Here is a 21,713-nt window from a genome sequence, read left to right on the forward strand (position 1 = left end):
GTGGGATAGTCCATGCTTTTGATCTATGTTGACATTTAACTCATAACCTAGGAATAAGAAAACTCATAATAAGTTATCTTTAGAATCAACTTAAAGAATTCAATAAGCTCCCACATTTATCTCATAACCTACGAATAAAAAGACTCATAATAAGTTAAGATCTTTGGAATCAACCTAGAGAATTCAATAGGCTCCCACTTTATAAAGATATTTTCATTGTTTTAACACCATTATTGTTGTCATATGGTATCTCAATTGTGGATTTAAAGAGAGAATTTAGTTATATAGTTTTTTTTTGTACAAGCATAAACATTCATGCTTTATTACTCATCAGTGTTTAATGTTAAACAATAATTAAAATAATAAACCAAGTATTCCTTGACCCTAAAATTTATGCATGGCGTTGACATGTATAAAAGGGGCTTTTCCCCTTTCCTCTAGCTATTAAGTATAGATTATGACTAGTGAAATCACATATTTTCAACTTTAAATGATATAGCTTCCACATGTTGGCTGTGGTGTTGGATGAATAGGGGTTCTGATCTCAAAAACAAATCCATGATCTGAGAAGTATGAAAACGAAGGATGGAACAAACATAAGTAGATCAGACAGAGGACTAGATTCAATGGATATGAACCATAGAGAAGCACTAAAGGGGAAAGTTATGGTAAAAGGAAGTATATGTGGGAGAGGGTTTAATACTCTCCAAGTGGCAAAGAGATAGAAGTTGGCTTTATTGTACTTCCTAGATAATGGGGCATTCTCCAAAGACCAATTGTTTTGTCATTGAGTGGCAAGGCCGGCAGGAGCTTGATTCTCTCTTTGGTGCCAAGAAAGAATGAAGTTGAAAAGCCATAGTATATGGCTAAAACAATGGAAAATGTGAATGAGACTTGAACAAAAGAGAGAGGAGTCAAGACATGGTGTGGTTTGTTGTTTTTTGCTTTTGTTTTGGGTGCGGTGTCAGTGTATGGAAGAGCCTTTAACAAGGTTTTTTCATACTACATGGCAACCATCGACCCTCTCGCTTTGCACGCCTTCTTTGTCTCACCCTCCCTCCCCCCACCCCCTCTCTCTCTCCCTCCCTCCACCCCCAAAAAACCTAAATTGACCAACCCTCATTACGCCATGATAAGTGCACTCCACGCCCTCTCCCTCTCTACGTGATAACCTCATTCCCCGTTCACAGCCCATCTCATTCCCCGTTCACAGCCCATCCATTCCCCTGCCCCCACCCACACAACCCACAAAGCATAACATCCATTTCCAATACCGCTTCTCTTATGTAGACCTCCATCCCCCCATCTCCTAACCACCCACCAAAAGCTTCAACCCAATTTTTGTGAATGACACACTGGCTCAAACTCCCACTTAGGAAGACTAAGCACGCAGAAGCCCCGCACAGAGTAATGGGCGTCCCTTAGCTTCCCTGATCTGCACTTACTCCAACCTATATATCGACCATTACTCACAGCTTGCTCCTCTGAAAACCCTTCCTTACGATAGATCTAAAGCCAAAGCTCCCCTTTCCTTCCCTCATCCTCATGCATTTCTTCCACAAAGAGAAGCTCAATACTATGCTGCTCCACAGGGCCGGCTCAAACTCCCTCAAGGTTGCACTAGACGGGTTCATGGTCGTGGACATTGCGCTCCTGCTCCGTCGATTATTTCCGCCAGCTTAAGGACTCATGATATGCCCAACCATACCCACCATTCCTGTGTCAGGTTTGCATAAATTGGGGGGTTTACTTCTGGCTCTTCTGATATAAGCAAAAAGATGGAGGCATTCTATGTCATGGATCCTAAGCTCTAGAGTGAAGAATACACAGAAATTAGCTCGAAACCAAAAACATACCATCAATTTGTGCAGAGAAAAAACAGTTTCAGGAAGATTTGTCATGAATTCTTATCGAAGGCAGTATACCGCAAACATTTAAGTAAACGGCTGTCTGCATTGATCGTTCATAGGCCAAAGGAAGGCACTTGCTAGATCAAAGTTAAAATCATCTGCTGGAAATTAAAATAAGTCTACAGATCTGAAGCTGAGGCTTATAAACATAATATACTTGCAACATTACTAGTTTGCACCAAAGACAGAGGCATCCTGCTGTCTTATGTACCAGGGTCAAAACCACCTGCTGTGACCAGATTGGATTTAGGACTGGGTGACAGGGTTCAGATTCGTTTTGCACTTACAAGAAAGAGCAGCACAGTTGGAGGTGGTAGAGTAGGCAATAGCAACAAGAACACGATGCGCAACTTGCTGAAAAGAAGTAGCAGCATCACCAAGAAAACTACGATGCCAATATTCACGTCATCTCATGGAGGTCTCCAGCTTCTTCTTTTCTTTTTCATTTAGTCAAGGATGCATCATTGCTTTTGCTAGCCTCGTTTTTCACTCCATCCCTAAATTACTTTCATTCAATTGGAAAGGTGGTCAATTTGCTTGATCTTGTATTTGGCTGTCAATCTGCATGCATACTTGCGTGTGTGCACAAATGCAAGTACTTGTTTGGTTTCTAGCATGATTACCACAAACACTTCATCTTTCTGAGATTTTCCTTCTGAAATGCTTTGCATAGGGCCATACTTTGTGACGACTGTTGACAACTACCATGCACTGGCTACACCACGACACCATATGCAAGCATCGTTCACCGAGTTACATCCAGCTCTGTTTAATGAAAACCATGATGAGGCAATTGAACCAGCAAGGAAAAAGCGCCTAACAAACCACCAGACAAAGTCCCTGGAGAGCAGCTTTGCTGCAGATAGCAAATTGGAGCCTGAGAGGAAAACTAAGCTCGCAATCGAACTTGGACTTGAGCCCAAGCAAGTAGCTATCTGGTTCCAAAACAGGCGTGCTCGCACCAAGACAAAGCATCTTGAAGACAAGTATAGTGCTTTGCAGCTGCAGTACTTAGGAGTGCTTGAAGAGAAGAGGCAGTTAGAAGCAGAGGTATGCAGTAGCTATGTGTAAAACTTCTCACTTCAATGAAAACTTAATCAGGCTATCAAACAAGTATTAGAGGCAAAAAGATGAAACTTAGGCTTTCCATGCTGACCTGAATTCTTACTAAGATTACTCACGCTGCCTTTCTGGAAACAACAAACACAGGTTGCCAGACTGAAGGAACTGCTGGGAATGCAGGGGAGGAATCAGGTCAGTGAAGCACAATTCAACCAGGAGGCATTGAGATCAACTAGCAAACTCGAAGAGCATTTCAGCAGTAAATCTACCCAGGGTATGACCTGTACCACAAATAGTGAAATCTTACATCCAAATGAACAAGTGGAAGACCAAAAAGTGATTGTGGAAACACCAGGAGAAACAGAAGTGGAATCAGAGGAAGTATCATGTGCAACTGCACAAAATGAAGCAGCTTTCCCTGCAAATAGCCCAACAACTGATCCTAATGATATAGACGTTCACAACCCTGCCATGAATCGGTCTACGAGAGAAAACATAGTTTCCTTTGTGCAGCCACATCAATATTACAACCTTGATCGTACAGACCACCATCAGCAAGATCAACCACAACAGCAAGCCCGTCAACACTGCAATCTTACAAGCAACCATAACCTTCTGGGTGGTGACAGATTAGACCAGGATCCATGCAATACACATAGTTATATACCAACCCAATTGGTAGATCAGCTGTATGCCGATTATTTGTTCGAGCTAGAGGATGAAACGGCCTCAATTTTCATGGACTTTACATCTCAGAGCTTGAACCCTGGATATCATATAAGCAGCATGCCCTGAACTGTTAACCTCGAACTTACAACTTCTAGCGTCCTTACTACCTCTAGAGAGACTACATGAAGTCAGCACACCATCTTGGGTGTGACTGATGAAGAATAATACTGTAATAGTAATCCCATGAGTGCTGTGTTATTTTGACAATTCACACTTTAAAGTTTGCAAGAGACTCTGAGAGCATACTAAAATTGCAAACTAAAGGTTATAGATGCATAGTGCAGGTTATGAACCAATGTGATCTAACATAAAGCAAAATATTGTAAAATATGAAAAATAAAACAGGCTTAGATGATACATTTATGGTTGCTCTGACGTTTCTAATTGTAAGAATAGTACCGCATAAGCCATAGTCAAAAAAAGATAGCAATCCAATCATCACACAAACCACTTGCTGTGAACAACTTACTTGTGGACAATGGTGGGGTGGCCTAGATGCACTCCGCTTAAGAACCTTGTATACAAACAGCCCAAAAACCCAAGAAGGCCAATAGAGCCTGGCTATCCATCAGAATTTGGAAGGTTCCATAATTCTGGAAACAGAAAAATTTTTGCTTCTCTTCACTAGGATTGACAAGTAGCCACATGTTGTCTTCCAGTTGTTTGACCTGTACCTTCTCTACAACTCTCCACACCTTTTCTAAGTCTTCCACCAGAGTAGCTAAGAAACAAGTTTCTTTGAATTCGAAACTTACGAAACATTTCTTAAAGTACGAAACGTTTCTAAGAGTAAAAACGTGGGCGTTTTTATTTATTTTTATTTTTTTGGAGAGTTGGAATCCAAAACATGATTTTTTGACAAAAACTATTGGGCAATGTTAAAAGGATGATGATGATGTGTAATGACTCGTGAGGGCTCAAGATTTTGGATGAGAGACTAATTTTTATATGATTTTGTTTAGTTATTGGACTTTGTTAATCTAGTATCTATTCTTGTCTTGAGATTTGAATATTATACGACTTTAGTCTCATTTATGAGTTATTTATGATATCTTACGATTCATTCTCGATTTTTGCATTTTGTCAGTTTGTTTTAAAATGAGAATCATGATGTTACAACTTGACTTGATCCATATTATAGATAGGATATTTACATGTTAATTTCAATTTTCTTTGTATGATATGTATGAATCATAATGTTTGAGTTCTAAACCATAGTATAGCTTGTCCAAAGACTAACTTTGACATAAGTGACAAGTCAATAATGGATCATAGATATGTAACATATAATATATTATTTTCAATTGACTCTATTATCACTAGAGCTCAATTAGCCATTCTTTGTTTGAGAGAGAGTTCCATAGAGATTTAGAACCTCTTTCCTCGGTCAAAACTATTAAAAAACCCTATATATAAAAAACTCGCGTTTCTTATTTTACCCCCTCTTGAAAAAAACTCAAGAAACACATTTCTGACATTTCTCGCTGCTATGTCTTCCAGCAAGTATAGTGTGATAGATCTGATGAGACCTTTATACTTCAATATGGGGTTGCTCAAAGATTGACTGCCAGATATTCCCTGTTCAGCTGCCTTTTGCAAGATCAATGGCAATCACTACATTCCAAACATGTGGGGCCAAACATATAGGGTTTTTGAAGCAAAATGGTTAAAAGTCATGAGTATAGGTTTTTTTCAAGCCAAGAAGTGATGAATTGCAAGTCTCGAGTCAGAAGTTGCAATATTAGTCCATGTGTATAGAATTTTATATGAGAAGCATGTTAAGGTGTCTCCTGTTACATCAATGAAAAATTAGGGTGCTCCTAATCACAGAATTTCATTCAATCTGTGCGTCTTTTTGGTAATCAGAGTTTCAGCCATGGCACAACAGAGTAGAGATTTAAGAGGACTGAGGAAGATAGAAAAACTTGTGTGAACTCCAAAAGATATGTGCAGCAAGACATTTGATTACAGAAAACAGAGATGCTACAAGGCCACATTTGAAGTGCTACTACTTTATCCCATCACCTAGACTCTGTCACTTGTATAGACTGTCCTGTCCTCGACTCTTTGAATAACATGTACTCTAGACATGCACTACCGTTGTGATTGGCGTGCATGCCACTTAGTGATATACTAAAGCACACTAATGAATAATGTCACTTATACAAGGCTTTAGATCCTCACTCAAATTAGGCTGTGATAAGGCTCAACTCCAAGTGCTCCAGGCTACAATAAAACCCCAACTTAACTGGTCCGACGCTTGTTGCAACCTCTAGCTCAGCCATGGTGTACCACACATTTAGTTGTGCCTTTCTTGTACCTAATGCAGCACTAGACCGTGAGCCTTAGTTCTCTTCCTATGTACAATCATGTAATTGTGGCTTGAAGTGCAACTACACACGTGACATGCTCTACAAGTAAATTCCAAAGAGACCTGGGTTTGTGATTGTGTCTTGTGGGGACCAAGAACAAGCCTCTTACCTTTGAGGTTAGTGCACTAGGAGGAAATCAGTGACAAGAGGTCTGTGGTAGCTACAGGAAGGAGAAGGCATATGTAGGATTCAGGAAGGATTTAATATGAAAAGGCAAGAAAGGCTCAATTGCTGGTGCTGTAAAAAGAAATGTCACATTTAAAAGACTTCTGGAGAGGAGGATAAAGCTAAAAAGGTTGTTTCTGGTAATGAGAACCCTTTAGATACAGCGGCTACATCTCCACTGTGTTCCATTAATGTACTGTTTCTGTCAGTACAATTCTAATTCCAGGCTTAAGGGGTAAAACATGAGACAACCCCTTGCCTAGTAAGAAGATATCTGTGTGTGCACGTGTGAGGCTCCATTGGGCTGCCACTTGTCATCATCGTCAGTTTCCCACCCAGTGCAGGCTCCTTGTTCCGTACTTGCAATTTGCTGGCAATCAGTCTATGCTGCAATCACCCTGTCCACTCCCTTGAAGCCTGCTGCATTTTGCTGCATACCTCATGAGCCACAAGGTGGTGGTGGTTATCATCATCTACCTGCTGCCCTGTAGCTCGTGTCTATGTTCCATCCCCAAATTGTGCTGCAAGAATTTACATTTTCATCTTGATACCTTGATTTGATGCTTGCCTACCTGCATTTTAATAGCAGGGCAGACTTCTCTCCCAAGTGTGTCCACAACTGCTTTACTTTTCCCAGCATAGTCCCCTATCAACCTCCAATTGAGAGAACAATGTTGCTTTAAAGCTCAGTTTCAGCTTTGGACTCATTGTTGTCAACTCAAGTTTTGATATGCCACCCCTAGGGGCAAGGAGCCTGTGCAGCTCTCTTTCTCTTTTTGGGCAGCAGAAAACAGCAGAAAACAAAGGACCCCCAACCCCCCCTTTTGGTAGCAGTTGGACCCAATTTAATGCACAAATTCTTCTCTCTTCCTTTATTCTCTTTTCTATATGTGGTTTGCTGTTCAACTTTACTGTACAGCATCAGAGACACACGGAGTGCCTGTCACCACTTATCACTTGGAACAGGAATCATTAATCCACATCACTATATTGAATATGGATGACTCTTGACACATTTCTATGAGAAAGGCCAATTACCATGGATAGGAAATGTGTAAGCAATCCAAACAGCTCATGTATGACACATGCTAGGCATGGCTAGGTTATTTAGGCATTTTATTATGGTTATTATGATGCTTATTTGGGGCATTTTATGATGGCCAACCAGCATTAAATGCTGGCTGACCTGCCCCTATTTTGGTGGCCAGCCCCTATTTTGGCATTATTTTCTTCTTTATATACCCGGCTCCCTCCTCATTCAATCACATCATCACCTACAAGTTTTGTGGAGAGAGGGAGCCGGCACCAATGACTTAGGGCCAAAGACTCATTGTTGTACACATCATTCTCATGTTTGATATATGGATTCCATTTTCCAAGCACATCTCTGTTAGATATGATCAATGCCCCACCCTCATTAGGTGCTACCAATGATCCATGGTGCTCAAAGTTGTAAGGCCCCCATTATGAGGAGAAGCCAAATGTGAGCCCGGACATTGGTTGAGTCCTGACTTGTATATCAGATGAGGTCTATGTGACCGGATGGCAAAAAGGTGACTGTTGTGGGTCTAATCTTTGGGTTAGATGGAGTGGTTATGCTGGTAGCAACTCGAGGCACATTGCATTGAGTTGCGTGGTAAGGGAGTTAAAAGGGGCCCCTATTGTGGGGTCCGGGGGCCGCGGAAGCGGCCCCTGGCTGGGGGTCCCAGGGGGGCCAGCGGCCCCCCTGGCGGGGGTCCGGGGGCAGCGCCCCCGGCCCGATGGTAAAGGGAATATTCCCTGGCCGACTAGTGGAGGCTCATATGGTAGGTCGGTCAGCAGGCCGACCTAACGACCTTCGCGGGCTATAAAAGCTAAACCCCTTCGTAGCCATCTCACACTCATCTTTCACCCAGTCAGAGTTGTTGTTCCAGCTAGCCTTAAGCTCTTCACCTATCTTCTGTCTAGATCGCCATCTAAGCTTCATTCATTGGAAGCGCACGGGTGGACAGAGCCATCTTTGTATCAGTTGTTTGGAGTTAAAGAATTTTACTGATTCTCCTCTTATCTGTTGTGTACTCTCTATCTCTTTCTCAGATTCTGTTCGCTGCGCCGTGTAATATTTTACATGGTATCAGAGCCCAGGGGGCTCTAGAGATCGGAGAGAGTGCAAGAGGCAAAGGCTTCAACAGCAAAGAGAAACGATGTCGACTCCGGGAAGCAGTTCTGGCGCATCAGGAAGCGGTGCAGGAGGTGGTGCTGCTGTACCGGCTATTCAAACACTGAGGATTCGTCCACCAACCTTCAGCGAAGGCAAGTTAGATGGTACAAACTACACCTTGTGGAAGTTCAAAATTACTACTATCCTTGATTCTTATGAGCTTCTGGAGACTGTGCTGGGGACTGACGCAGAACCACAGCCTACCCCCGACCCATCAAATCCTAGTGTGATGATTCCTCCGAATGCAGATCTTCTACGAGCTTGGAAACGAAGGAATGCAGATGCATTGTGTGCCTTAGTTACAAGCTGTTCTGACAGTGTTTTGACTCTGATTCAGCATACAACCAAAGCGTCAGAGGCTTGGAATGTACTAAGGAGTCAGTATGAAACACGAAACCAAACAAGGATTCAAAACTTGGAGAATCAACTAGCAGCGGAGAAGTTTGCTGAAGGAGAGACGGTTGAAGCATTCATCACTCGGATTAAGAATCTGCGCGACCAGATGGCTGGCGCTGGGATACAAAAGACTAGCGAAGAGCTAGCTCGGAGGTGTCTTCGAATTTGTCCACAAAAGTTTGATGGACTAGTAACTGCCCTTAATACTCAGGTGAGACCTCAAGCTTTGACTTTTGAGGAGTTTTGTGCATTATTAATGGAGGAGGAGTTGAGGCTGAAAGCCCGAGAAGGAAGCAACAATGGAGATGCTGCATTCTCTGCCAATTCAAAAGGCAAAGGTGTTTCCTCCACCAAAAATGATGGTGACAAAAAGAAAAAGGGCGGCAAGAAGAAGTTTCAAGGAGAGTGCTTCTACTGTAAGAAGAAAGGACATGCAATTGCAGATTGTCGTGTCAAGAAGGCAGATGAAAAGAATGGTACCCTTAAAACTAAAGGGAAAGAGACAGCCAATACGGCTGAAGCAGAGTTGGAATTATTCATGGCGACCATTGAGGAAGTGTGCTCCTCGGCGCAAGAAGAATCTACCACTGACTCTTGGGTGTTGGATAGTGGGGCCTCCCGTCACATGACCAACAAGAAAGGTCTATACAGTTCTATGCAGCCTCTACAAGAATCCATCACTGTGACGGTTGGAAATGATGCTAAATGCCCTGCTGCGGGCACAGGTACTATTTCTTTTGTTGCTGCAAATGGTGAAGTCAAAAAGCTTTCAAATGTGTTGTATGTTCCTGAAATCAGGAGAAATCTCTTATCAGTTGCTGCCATAACTGATCTTGGTCATGAAGTGAGGTTCAAGAAGACAGGTGCAGAAATTATTGATAGTGCTGGCACAATTGTTGGAAAAGGAGAAAGAAGGAACAACCTGTATGAGCTAAGTGCTCTTACAGCCACCGCTGGAGTGGGCACAAGTAAGCTTTGGCATGAAAGGTTTGGACACATCGGATTTGCAGTATTGAAGGAGATGCAAAAGCAAGGTATGGTTGCTCACCTACCTACAATAACTGAATTGAAGGAACCATGTGAAGCTTGTATGATGGGCAAGCAACAGAGAAAGGCATTTCCACAAGAAAGCAAGAATAGAGCACATGCTCCTCTAGAGTTGGTGCATGCTGACTTGTGTGGTAAGATGCCTACACAGGCCTTGGGGGGATCTTCTTATTTTATGTTGATTGTCGACGACTACAGTAGGAAGATGTGGGTGTACTTCCTTCGTGATAAGGCTCAAGCTTTTGGTAAGTTTAAAGAATGGCTAATACTTGTTGAGAATGAAACAGGGAAAAGTGTGAAGAAATTTAGAACAGATGGTGGTGGTGAGTTCAACTCAAAGGAGTTTGAAGGCTTTTGCAAGAGCAAAGGGATCAAGCGTCAATTGACGACGCCTCACACACCTCAGCAGAATGGTGTTGTGGAACGCAGGAATCGTACCATTGTGGAGATGGCAAGATGCATGCTAAAGGGCAAGGGATTGCCTAACCATTTTTGGGCTGAAGCTGTTAATACTGCAGTCTACATTCTAAATCGGAGCTACACAAAGGCTCTCAAGGGAAAAACACCTCATGAGGCTTACACTGGTAAGAAACCATCTGTTTCACATTTCAGAATTTTTGGATGTGAATGTTATGCACATGTTCCAGATGAGAAGAGAAACAAGTTACAACCAAAAAGCAGAAAATGTATCTTCTTGGGTTATAGTGATGAGCAGAAGGCTTACAAGTTATATGACCAAGAGGCAAAGAAGATCATCCCGAGCCGTGATGTGGTGTTCAAGGAGGAGCCGCATACAGTGGAGGAGGAGAAGGCAAGGTCTTCCACTTTATCATCAAGCGAAGAAGTAGTCCACTATGAACCTGTCCCGAGAGCTATCCCTATCCTTAAGGAGGAGGAAGCATCATCTTCAGATGATGAGGAAAAAGTTCACCAACCTGACATCACCCCACCGGAAAAGCCATTGCCGCGCTGGGTGAAGCAGCTCTATGACCACAATAATCCTATGCCTGCATCTGTTGAGGAGAAGGCAGACGGACCAAGGAGGTCTCAGAGAATAGAGGAGCAAAGGAGGGCTTCTGCTCACATAGTCAACATGGCCTTGATGGTTGAGATTATGAGAGAAGTAAAGGAGCCAACTGACTTAGAAGAAGCACTTGCAGATCCATCATGGAAGGCTGCTATGCAGGCGGAGTATGACAGCATAATGAAGAATGACACTTGGGAGCTAGTGGATCGGCCAGCAAAGCGGAAGATTATTGGCACCAAGTGGATCTGGAAGGTAAAGTACAAGGCTGATGGTACCTTAGAAAAGTACAAAGCTAGACTGGTTGCCCAAGGATTTTCACAAGTTGAAGGGTTTGATTTTCAAGAGTCATTTGCCCCAACTGCCAGAATGACCACTATTCGCACGGTACTTGCAGTGGCTGCCCACAAGAAGTGGCCAGTGTACCAAATGGATGTTAAGTCAGCGTTCTTAAATGGTGAACTCAAGGAGGAGGTGTACGTGGCTCAGCCACCAGGGTTTGAGGCCCCCCATTCTGAGAACAAAGTGTGTAAACTGAAGAAGGCATTGTATGGGCTGAAACAAGCCCCCAGAGCATGGTACCAGCGGATAGATAGGTTCTTTTTAAACCTAAACTTCAAAAGATGTGCCTCAGATGCTAACTTGTATGTTTACAGGGATGGTAAAAAGTCTGTAGTGATTGTCCTATATGTGGACGACCTTCTTATTACAGGTGACTATGAAGATATGATCAACCAAACTCGAAAGGCTTTGAGTTTTGAGTTTGAAATGACAGACTTGGGCTTGCTGCACTATTGTTTGGGGATTGAAGTCTGGCAAGAGCCAGGAAAGATCTTCATCTCTCAGAAGAAGTATGCATGGGAGATCTTGAAGGCATTTGGCATGACCGAGTGCAAGGAGATAGCTACACCTATGGAGGTGAATGTAAAGTTATCCGTTGAGGATACATCAGCACTAGCAGACATTGGGAGGTATAGGAGGTTGGTCGGCAGTCTAATCTACTTGTGTAACACCAGACCAGATATCAGTTTTGCTGTTGGTGTTTTGAGCAGGTTCTCAAACAAACCTCATGAGAGTCATTGGAAGGCTGGGATGCGGGTGCTCAGATACTTGAAGAAAACTCTTGACTATGGTATCACATACAGTTTCGGAACTTCTCTTGTGGGGAACTGTGACTCAGATTGGGCAGGAGACATTGATTCCAGGAAGTCAGTTTCTGGTTATTGTTTCTCTTTGGGTTCAGGAATTTTCTCTTGGATTAGTAAGAAGCAACCAACAGTGGCATTGTCTTCTACCGAAGCAGAGTACAAGGCAGCTTGTTTTGCTGCATGTGAGGCCGTATGGTTGAGAAGGATTCTATGGCATATGGGAGTGCAGGATGAAGAACCAACTGTGCTGAGATGTGACAATCAGAGTTGCATCGCCATTGCCAAAAATCCAGTGTTTCATGCACGCACCAAACATATAGAGATCCAGTATCACTATGTGCGTGATTTGATGGAGGATGGGATAGTGAAATTGGTCTACTGTCCAACAGAGGAGAATGGAGCAGATATCTTCACCAAAGCACTTACGAAGGATCTGCTTCAAGTTCATCTTCAGAGACTCGGCATTGGGCCGAGGAGATAGTTCACCTATGGGTGGACATTGAGGGGGGGTGTTAGATATGATCAATGCCCCACCCTCATTAGGTGCTACCAATGATCCATGGTGCTCAAAGTTGTAAGGCCCCCATTATGAGGAGAAGCCAAATGTGAGCCCGGACATTGGTTGAGTCCTGACTTGTATATCAGATGAGGTCTATGTGACCGGATGGCAAAAAGGTGACTGTTGTGGGTCTAATCTTTGGGTTAGATGGAGTGGTTATGCTGGTAGCAACTCGAGGCACATTGCATTGAGTTGCGTGGTAAGGGAGTTAAAAGGGGCCCCTATTGTGGGGTCCGGGGGCCGCGGAAGCGGCCCCTGGCTGGGGGGTCCCAGGGGGGCCAGCGGCCCCCCTGGCGGGGGTCCGGGGGCAGCGCCCCCGGCCCGATGGTAAAGGGAATATTCCCTGGAATATTCCCTGGCCGACTAGTGGAGGCTCATATGGTAGGTCGGTCAGCAGGCCGACCTAACGACCTTCGCGGGCTATAAAAGCTAAACCCCTTCGTAGCCATCTCACACTCATCTTTCACCCAGTCAGAGTTGTTGTTCCAGCTAGCCTTAAGCTCTTCACCTATCTTCTGTCTAGATCGCCATCTAAGCTTCATTCATTGGAAGCGCACGGGTGGACAGAGCCATCTTTGTATCAGTTGTTTGGAGTTAAAGAATTTTACTGATTCTCCTCTTATCTGTTGTGTACTCTCTATCTCTTTCTCAGATTCTGTTCGCTGCGCCGTGTAATATTTTACAATCTCTAAGTTCTCTTCTTTTGCAATGTTCTTCTGTTTTCTTTCTCTTGTCTTGTGTTTAGCACTTGTCTTTGCTTTCATTGCTGCACCACTTCTAACATGGTATCACATTGCAATATCTAGGTTCTTGCTGCAATTTCTCTGCTGATTATAGGTCCTTCCTCCCTCTTACTAATGAGGCGATCTACTACTGATCATTTTCAACCTGTCAAAAGTCCATTGCTGCCTACGTTTTCAGCCTGCGCCTAGATTCCAGTCTGCCACCATCAATTTGCTGCATTAATCACTCAACCAGCATGTGTTTTTCATTTTCTCCCTCTAATTGTGGCTCAGTGACTTTTTTCTAGGTCATTTTTGCTGTTTTTGGCAATTCTTGACTAGACTTTCTTCATTTTGCAAAAGTTGGCCTTTATTTCTTATCAGATTTTTTATTACATTGCATGTGAACTCTCATTTTGTGAAGTCTTTGTTGTTGGTTTGACTGTATTTCCTCTTTGTATACTCTCTATCCTCTATCCTTCTCTTTTTCTCCTCTCCTGATGGCTCCTCTGTACACTTCTACTGATGATAAGTTACATGGACCTAACTATCTTACTTGGAGTGCTATGATGAAAGCCTAGTTTATGCAGAAGCCGATTTGGTACATTGTATGTGAATGGGAGCTAAAATGTTGAAAGGCAAGTTATTATCACACTTGCTTGATGCTTTTCTTTATTGATGTCTTGGAGTATAGACATTGCTTCAACTTTTCATGCATGTCAAAGATTAGATTTCTAGCGACAATCTTATTGTGTGAGCCCAACACAACAAGAAGAGTTTATGAAGCAAGTGAATGAGCTCTTGGAGAAAAGCCTAATAAGTCCCAGTTTCTCACATTTTTACTCTTCAACCTTTTAGTGCAAATTAAAGATGGAACTTGGAGCATGTGCATGGAAAACACGGCCCTTAACAAAATTACTATTCAAAACCAATTTCACATACCAAGAATCAATGATATCATGGATAGGCTAGATGGATCCAAAACATTTAGTCAAATTGACTTGAAGAGTGGCTACCATCACATGAGGATTGCTCCTAGGACCTGAATATATTCATAAAATAGCATTCAGGACAACCTTTGATTTGTGTGGGTTTCTTGTGTTATCATTTGGTCTCACCAATGCTCACTACAACCTTTAATAAAATGATGGAAAGAATCTTTAGAGCACAACAAAAGTTTATAGGTACTTTCTTTGATAATATTTTGATTCATTCAAAAGATGAAGAAGAGCATAAGCAATACTTGAAAATAGTGTTTCAAAAACTCTAAAAGCACAAACTTTATGTGAATGGAAAAAAGAGTGAATTTTTCCTAGAAAACATTCAATACTTGGGCCACGTTGTTCCAAAGATGGGATCCAAAAAATATCAAGGCTATTATAGAATGGCCTGAATTGACCAATGTTCATGATGTTTGAAGTTTCTTGGGATTATACTCTTATTACATGAGATTTATTAAAAGGTTTGATGTGATTATTGGACCATCACATGATTTGGCTAAGAAAATAGTAGCCTTCCAATGGACCAAATTGAAGACAGAAGCTTTTAAAGCTTTGAAATTTTGTGTTAACAAAGAATCTATTTTGATTATACCAAATTTGTCAAAACCTTTCTCAACGAAATGTGATACTTCAAAAGATTATATTGATATAGTCTTAAACCAAGAAAGGCATGCAATTGCTTATGTGAGCAAAAGGTTGCAAAGTCCAAAAAAGAATGCTACTACTTATGAAAAGAAGCTACGGCCATCATTCAATCTTTAAAAGATTGGCGACACTATCTACTAGGTGGAGAATTTCTCATTAAAATGGACTGTGACAATTTGAGACATTTTCTCAACCAACCAAAGATTTCTAAAAAACATATTCAATGGGCCAACTATTTAGCTCAATTCAACTTTTAGATATTACATATTCCTAGGAAGCAAAACAAAATAGCTAATACATTATTCAAAAAGGTCTCAAATTCATACAATGTCCATGATTCATTGTACAAATTTAACTAATATGGAAAACATGTATGCTTCTAATAAAGATTTTTAAATCGTTTGGAAAAGTTTACAGCTTGAGCCTTGATTAAAAGGTAAACTCTTATGTTATCAAAGATTAATTTCTCTTTATGGAGAATAAGTTGTGTGTTACTAAAGATTTCAAGTGAAGAATGTCATGCTGCTCCCGACATGGCTCATCGTGGTATTTTACCTATAACCAAGACACTTGAAAATGTATTTCTTCTAGCCAAGTCTTCAAAGAGACATTGAACAATTTGTTAAATAATGCCTTGTGTACCAAAAGATAAAGTTTAATCACCAAAAGCTGCAGTGATTTTGCAAGCCAACTTTATGTTTATGGAGAATAAGTTATGTGTTACTAAAGATTTCAAGTGAAGAATGTCATGATACTCTTGATATTGCTCATCGTGGTATTTTACCTACAACCAAGGCACTTGAAAATGTATTTCTTCTAGCCGAGTCTTCAAAGAGACATTGAACAATTTGTTAAAGAATGCCTTGTGTGCCAAAAGATAAAGTTTAATCACCAAAAGGTTGCAGTACTTTTGTAGCCATTACCAATCCCGAGCCAACCTTAGGAAAGCATTGCTATGGATTTTACCTTTGACTTGCTAAAAATCAACAAATGGCAATGATGACATATAGACTATTATTGACAAGTTTAGCAAGCAAGCTCATTTCATCCAATCAAGAAGACCATTAAGTCTCAACATATGGCTAGAATATTTATTCAATGAATCTTCAAGCATGATGGATTACCACAATCCATCGAGGATGATAGAGATCCATGAACCACTAGTCGCTTTTAGCAAGCTCTCTGTGAAAATTTGGATATAAAGCTTGTTTGGCTAATCAATCATGGAAACAACTCTTTTGGGTGGGGAACAGGGCATGGGCATGGGCACGGGAATGGGGATGGGGATGGGGATGAGGATGAGACCTAAAAAATATATGTTTTCTAGACATAATTGAAATATCTATAAAGAAACCAAACAAATACAATAGCTTAACTTGAGAACCTTCTAGAAAATACCCCATAAAATTTTAAAGCAATACATGAATCATGAAAGTTGGAAACATAAATAAATAATGAATACTCAAATTAAAGAGTAAAAGCAATAATTGTCAATGCCAAATGGTGACTGAGAAATGTTGTATGACTTAAAGACTAAGGTCCAACAGTAAACACTGAACAAGAAGCAGTACAAACTAAGAAATATAGTAAAAGTTAAAACTGAGGAATCGTAAATGCCCTATGACATAAAGACTAAAGTATAGCAGTAGCCACCAAATAATGAGTCCTTGGACTAAAGATTACAAAAAACAGTACAAGCTGATGAACAATAAAACTAGTGGACTAAAGACTATATGAAATGGTGCAAATAGTACAAACCCTATGACACATGGTGTCCCATGCATCCCATCCCACACATCCCCCTTGTCTAGAGACATATCCCCTTGTGATGGACCACTACATGGAAACGCACCCTTTTCACAATGCATTGGGGATGGATTCCACGTTTTGGGACAGGTTCTCGCGTTTTGGGACAAGATCCCTGCATTCCGAGACCACATCAGAAGTGTGCTGCAAATTGAAAGTTTCAAGACTGAGATTTTTCAAGGCTAAAGGTAAATTTCAGCTAAATTCAGGTGGAGGACTAGCCAGCCATTGAATTTGGGGCATTTCCATCATCTATAAAGTGGGTGAAGGCCAATTAAGTGCCCGAATCAAGGGGCAAAACAGATAGAAGACTAGTTGGTCACTTTGGACAGCAAGGGGAGTTTGGATTGTGAAGGGGATCGGGAGAATCCCATTATAAATCAACTTCTTCTTCAATAAAGCTAAAGAAATACCAAAAGGGGCGCCAATTTTGGGGCCAATCAGGTGTGTGTTGTCCAAGATCAATAGGTAAATTTATATTTTCAGATTTACATTTATTGTTTGCTACTATAATTGAGTTGTAATCAGGGATGTGTACCACCCATCCACGGAAGAAAGGCTAGATTCATGGTTCCATTGCCGGGATACCATCAAATTCTTTGAATTGGTAGGTCCGTGGTACTTGATTGTTGCAACTTGGGACTATTGCATTATTGCTGAAATTATTCTCAGCAGTGAATTACATCAAGCATGTCTTCACATGGTGATACAGCATCAAGTGGAGAGGATGCATCACTCCTTGGTCAATCACGTGGTGAAGGGGAAAATGCAATGACTGATCTTGGGCATTGTTCTCAGCATGACAACATGCTGAAAATGTGGGAAATGACCCAAATGTTGAAACTTGGCACTTCAATGCATAAAGAGGTTGATGACCAGCAAGGGGCTGAAGAATTTGATGATAGCTTCAAGGATTGAATGCGTACAGCAGCAAATCTTTTTGCTAAATTGGCAAAGGATCCCCTGTTTACTGGATTCTTGAATGCCACAAAGAAGGACAGCAAAGGCAAAGCGAAGAAGACACCTTCTACAGCTTGGGGATAGCCACAAGAACCGAAGGAAATGCCTAAGCCTTCTTTAGAAGAGCCTAAAATGCCTGATGAGCATAAACAATAGGTATTCCTGGGGCAGCAAGTGCAAATGCATGGCCAACTTGGTAGTGCCAATCCATGGGAACATGGGCAGCAAGGCAATTATGCACATGCAAGCATGGGACAGCAAGGATACTTTGGTGGTGTACCATTTTTCATACTATGGTTGAACAAGCACCGCATACACGAATGTATGGCACAAATCCCTATGATATGCAGTAGTCAATGCATGGCTCACAACACCCAATGTATCCGGGTAATGCAAGTGGAATGTCTAATCCCATGTATGGCAGTATAGGCATGATGCCTGGGGCACAAAGCAGGTCATATGGATATGTATCGACACCCCCATGGACTGTCGGAGCACAAGGATTTGATGCTGGTCATGTAGATGCTTCAGATAGAGCTGGTTTTTATGCAAATACAACCAATGCACTCTTTTTGTAACAGCCCATTTATGATAACTTGACTCCCATAGGTCCGTAGAAAGGACTATGATGAAGGTGGCAAAAGCGTGAAGTTTGAGCCTTTCAGGGATGCACAAGATAGGCTAAAAGCACTTGTTTTTATTCAGCAATTTGATGCAGCCTATTCTGGAGGCAACTTCATAGAGGCATCTAAGATACGCAAGGCAACCACATTTTTGAAGGGAAATGCATTGCAGTGGTGGTCTACACTTCTCAAACTCACTTGGGTCCAATTCAAGCAAATGTTTGCTTCAAATTGGTTGACAAGTACCTTTGAAGTAGACATTATGGCAGCTTGGAATCAGTTGAATTCCAAAGACTACAAGAACTTGAATCAATATAATAAGAAGTTTTGGGATGCATTGTTGCCAGTTACTTCTTATCGCACAATACCCTTCCATGAGCAAGTGGAGAAGTATATTTATGGTTTGCCAAAGGGTATTCGGGATTTTTGCATTTAGTCCACTGTTTCTAGCATGTCTCAACTTATAGAAACTGCTACTACAGCCGACACATTGCTGCGTGGAAAGGATGTCGGATTCCACAATGATGATGCCAAGTCACATATCAAAGAGGCAAAGGCTGAGAAAAAGGATAAATCTGAAAATAAAGCTGAAAATCAAGGCAGATCTAAAAATAGGGCTAGAAACAAGAATAGATCGCAAAGAAAGAGTGGGAAAAGTGATGCATGATGTAAGGAGCTGATGGCTGCAAATAAATGCTATATTTGTGAATAGGAGAAGCAAAAGAGAGCAGCTCATTGTCATAGGCAATTGTATCCAAAGCTATCTATGAGATACTATGGGCCATTTCAAGTGTTGGAGAGGATCACCGATACATGCTATAGGCTGAAATTGCTCCACACTGGCAGATACACAATGCCTTTCATGTGAGCTTGCTTAGATCTTTTCATGGAGATGTGCCGGAGGATGTATCTGCTCTAAAATTCAGTCGGAGGTTGAAGAGCTTGATGAAACACTGGTACCAGAGCAAATTTTAGCACACAAAGAGAGGAAGATGAAGGATAAGGGTTCTAGAAGGTACTTGGTGAAGTTTCAAAATTATTCACCAATGGATGCCAAATGGATAGAGGAGGATGACTTGGCAGACCATCCTCAGTTGTTGCAGCTTTACCTTGATGCTTTCCAATTAGAGCCGACTTTAGTTTGGGCTCAAGCAAGTTCAGCAGAGCAAAGGTCCAGAGTATTACATGATGCTTGTGAGGGAGCTAGCACCTCTGCCCCTCAATAATGGACAGCTCTAGAAGTAGTGGATCTCGAATGTATTCAGCATACATTCAAGGTACTATAGTCGAACAGTATGTTTGCCGTGTACTAGTCACTATGTTTGGTATGCAGATCGGTATGGTTTTCACTACAGCTTTGAAACCATACATTTGCATCCGTTATGCTCGATGTGTAATTAGTTATGCTTGGTATGGCATTGGTTATACTTGGTGTAGCATCAGTTAATGATCATCATGGCTTGATTATCGAATGTTGGTTTTCAATGTATGATCATTAGTATTCAGTGGTATTCAGCTGGTTTTGTGGACAGCAACATATCTTATGATGCCATTGATGTTTCAATCACGGTTTATGCTTGGTTTTCACTATACTATGGTTTGCTTTTGCCAAATGTGTTGAGCTCATGTGAAATGGACATGTCACATGATAATCTGGTAATGTTTTTGAGATTCTTTGTGAGTCTTATGTTATGTTATGTTGGCTGGTAATTTTCAACATATGTTGGGCATATGGAATGGTTGAATAGCAATGCGCAATGTTGTGTTGACTATGATGCCCTATGGAAATTCCAGTATAGTACTTCGCTTTTGATGCATTTGGCAATGCAATCGAGGACGATTGCAAGGATTTCAAGGGGGAGGATTATCATGAGGACATGTATTTTTGAAACCTCACTTAACATGTGGATTAATTTTTAATCACATGATTAAGTAAATGTTGCACATGTGAGGTGCAATTGGGATTAGAGTAAATTTACGAGCCCGGGACCTGAGAAAATCATAGGATGCCAAAGGCAAAAGTTGCTATAAGCTATGTTGCATAGGTACTTAGTGGTATCTAGTGTCAATTGTTGGCCTAGGTCATTCATTTGGCCATAAGTGTCAATTGGTGACACGAGAGATGTTGCATTTAATGATACCTAACGCCGATATAATGGTCAAAGATGGCACAAAGAGACTCGGGAGTGGAAGATGCCTAGCCAATTTAATTATTGGCCAGTCAAATTATTTTTCTAGACATCGAAATTATTATTAGATTAATTTTTAGTAATTAAAGGCTGAAAATTAATATTTAATGATGGATAATGTTGGAAAAACCATTTGGGAAGGCTACCACTTGGTAAACTTACCCATAGAGGATGGTAAAAGGCTGAAGAAGAGGAAAAATGAGATCATTCTTGCTGTAGCAAATGTGGAAGAGCTATGAGCAGCCATGGTCAGCCTATTTTCAGCCATTGCAGCTAGGCACAAGTGAGTTTTGAGAAGGCAATTGCAGTTTCGAACTCTCCACAGTTAGGCGATTGCATCCAGGTACAAGGTGACAACTGATTTGGATGTCTCAGCTGTAGGCAATAACATATAATGCTATTGTGGCAAGCCAGCAGCTACAATTGACTAATTTTCAGTCATTCTTCATGACAAACTCTGAATTTTCTCTCTCTATAACTTTCTCTCTTATCTCCTAGCCATTTCACAGCCTTGCTTTGAAGATCTCAGCATTTGGACCCTTGGAGGTTGAGAAATTGCAAATTTCTTTACTATAAACTCTCATTTACAGCAGAAATTAGGGTTTAGCAGCGGCCTTAGGAAGTGTGTCACAAATTGGAAGTTCCAAGACTTGGATTTTTCAAGGCTGAAGGTGAATTTCAGCTAAATTCAGGTGGAGGACTAGCTAGCCATTGAATTTGGAGCATTTCCGTCGTCTATGAAGTGGGTGAAGGCCAATTAAGTGCCCGAATCAAGGAGCAAAACAGATTAAAGACTTGCTGGTCACTTTGGACAACAAGGGAAGTTTGGCTTGCGAAGGGGATCGGGAGAATCCCATTGTAAATCAACTTTTTCTTCAATAAAGCTAAAGAAATACCAAAAGGGGCGCCAATTTTGGGGCCAATTGGGTGTGCGTTATCCAAGATCAGTAGGTAAATTTGTATTTTCAGATTTGCATTTATTATTTGCTGTTGTAATTAAGTTGTAATCAGGGGTGTACCACCCATACACCGAAGGAAGGCTGGTTTCATGAACTCAAGCACATCAAGATACAAGGCCCAATCTTTTTGGTCCACCCTAGTGTAGCTTCCGAGATAGTCTTCAATGCCTTGTTCACTTTTTCTATTTGTCGATCT

At 41.4% G+C, this 21,713-nt stretch overlaps 1 protein-coding gene across 1 annotated transcript; it reads left to right on the forward strand.

The window, feature by feature from the left end:
• The first annotated feature begins 1,108 nt into the window (after window positions 1-1,108).
• On the forward strand, window positions 1,109-4,137 carry LOC148015279 (uncharacterized). Its single transcript, XM_087665456.1, has 3 exons — window positions 1,109-2,328; window positions 2,584-2,960; window positions 3,120-4,137. The coding sequence occupies exons 1-3, from the start codon at window positions 2,253-2,255 to the stop codon at window positions 3,765-3,767; spliced, it is 1,101 nt and encodes a 366-aa protein (XP_087521582.1). The 5' UTR covers window positions 1,109-2,252; the 3' UTR covers window positions 3,768-4,137.
• The last annotated feature ends 17,576 nt before the right edge of the window (window positions 4,138-21,713 follow it).

The sequence above is a fragment of the Lygodium microphyllum genome, chromosome 24 (genome assembly GCF_053477565.2).
Source record: "Lygodium microphyllum isolate KBCC chromosome 24, Lygodium_microphyllum_v1.1.10, whole genome shotgun sequence".
Lineage (NCBI taxonomy): Eukaryota > Viridiplantae > Streptophyta > Polypodiopsida > Schizaeales > Lygodiaceae > Lygodium > Lygodium microphyllum.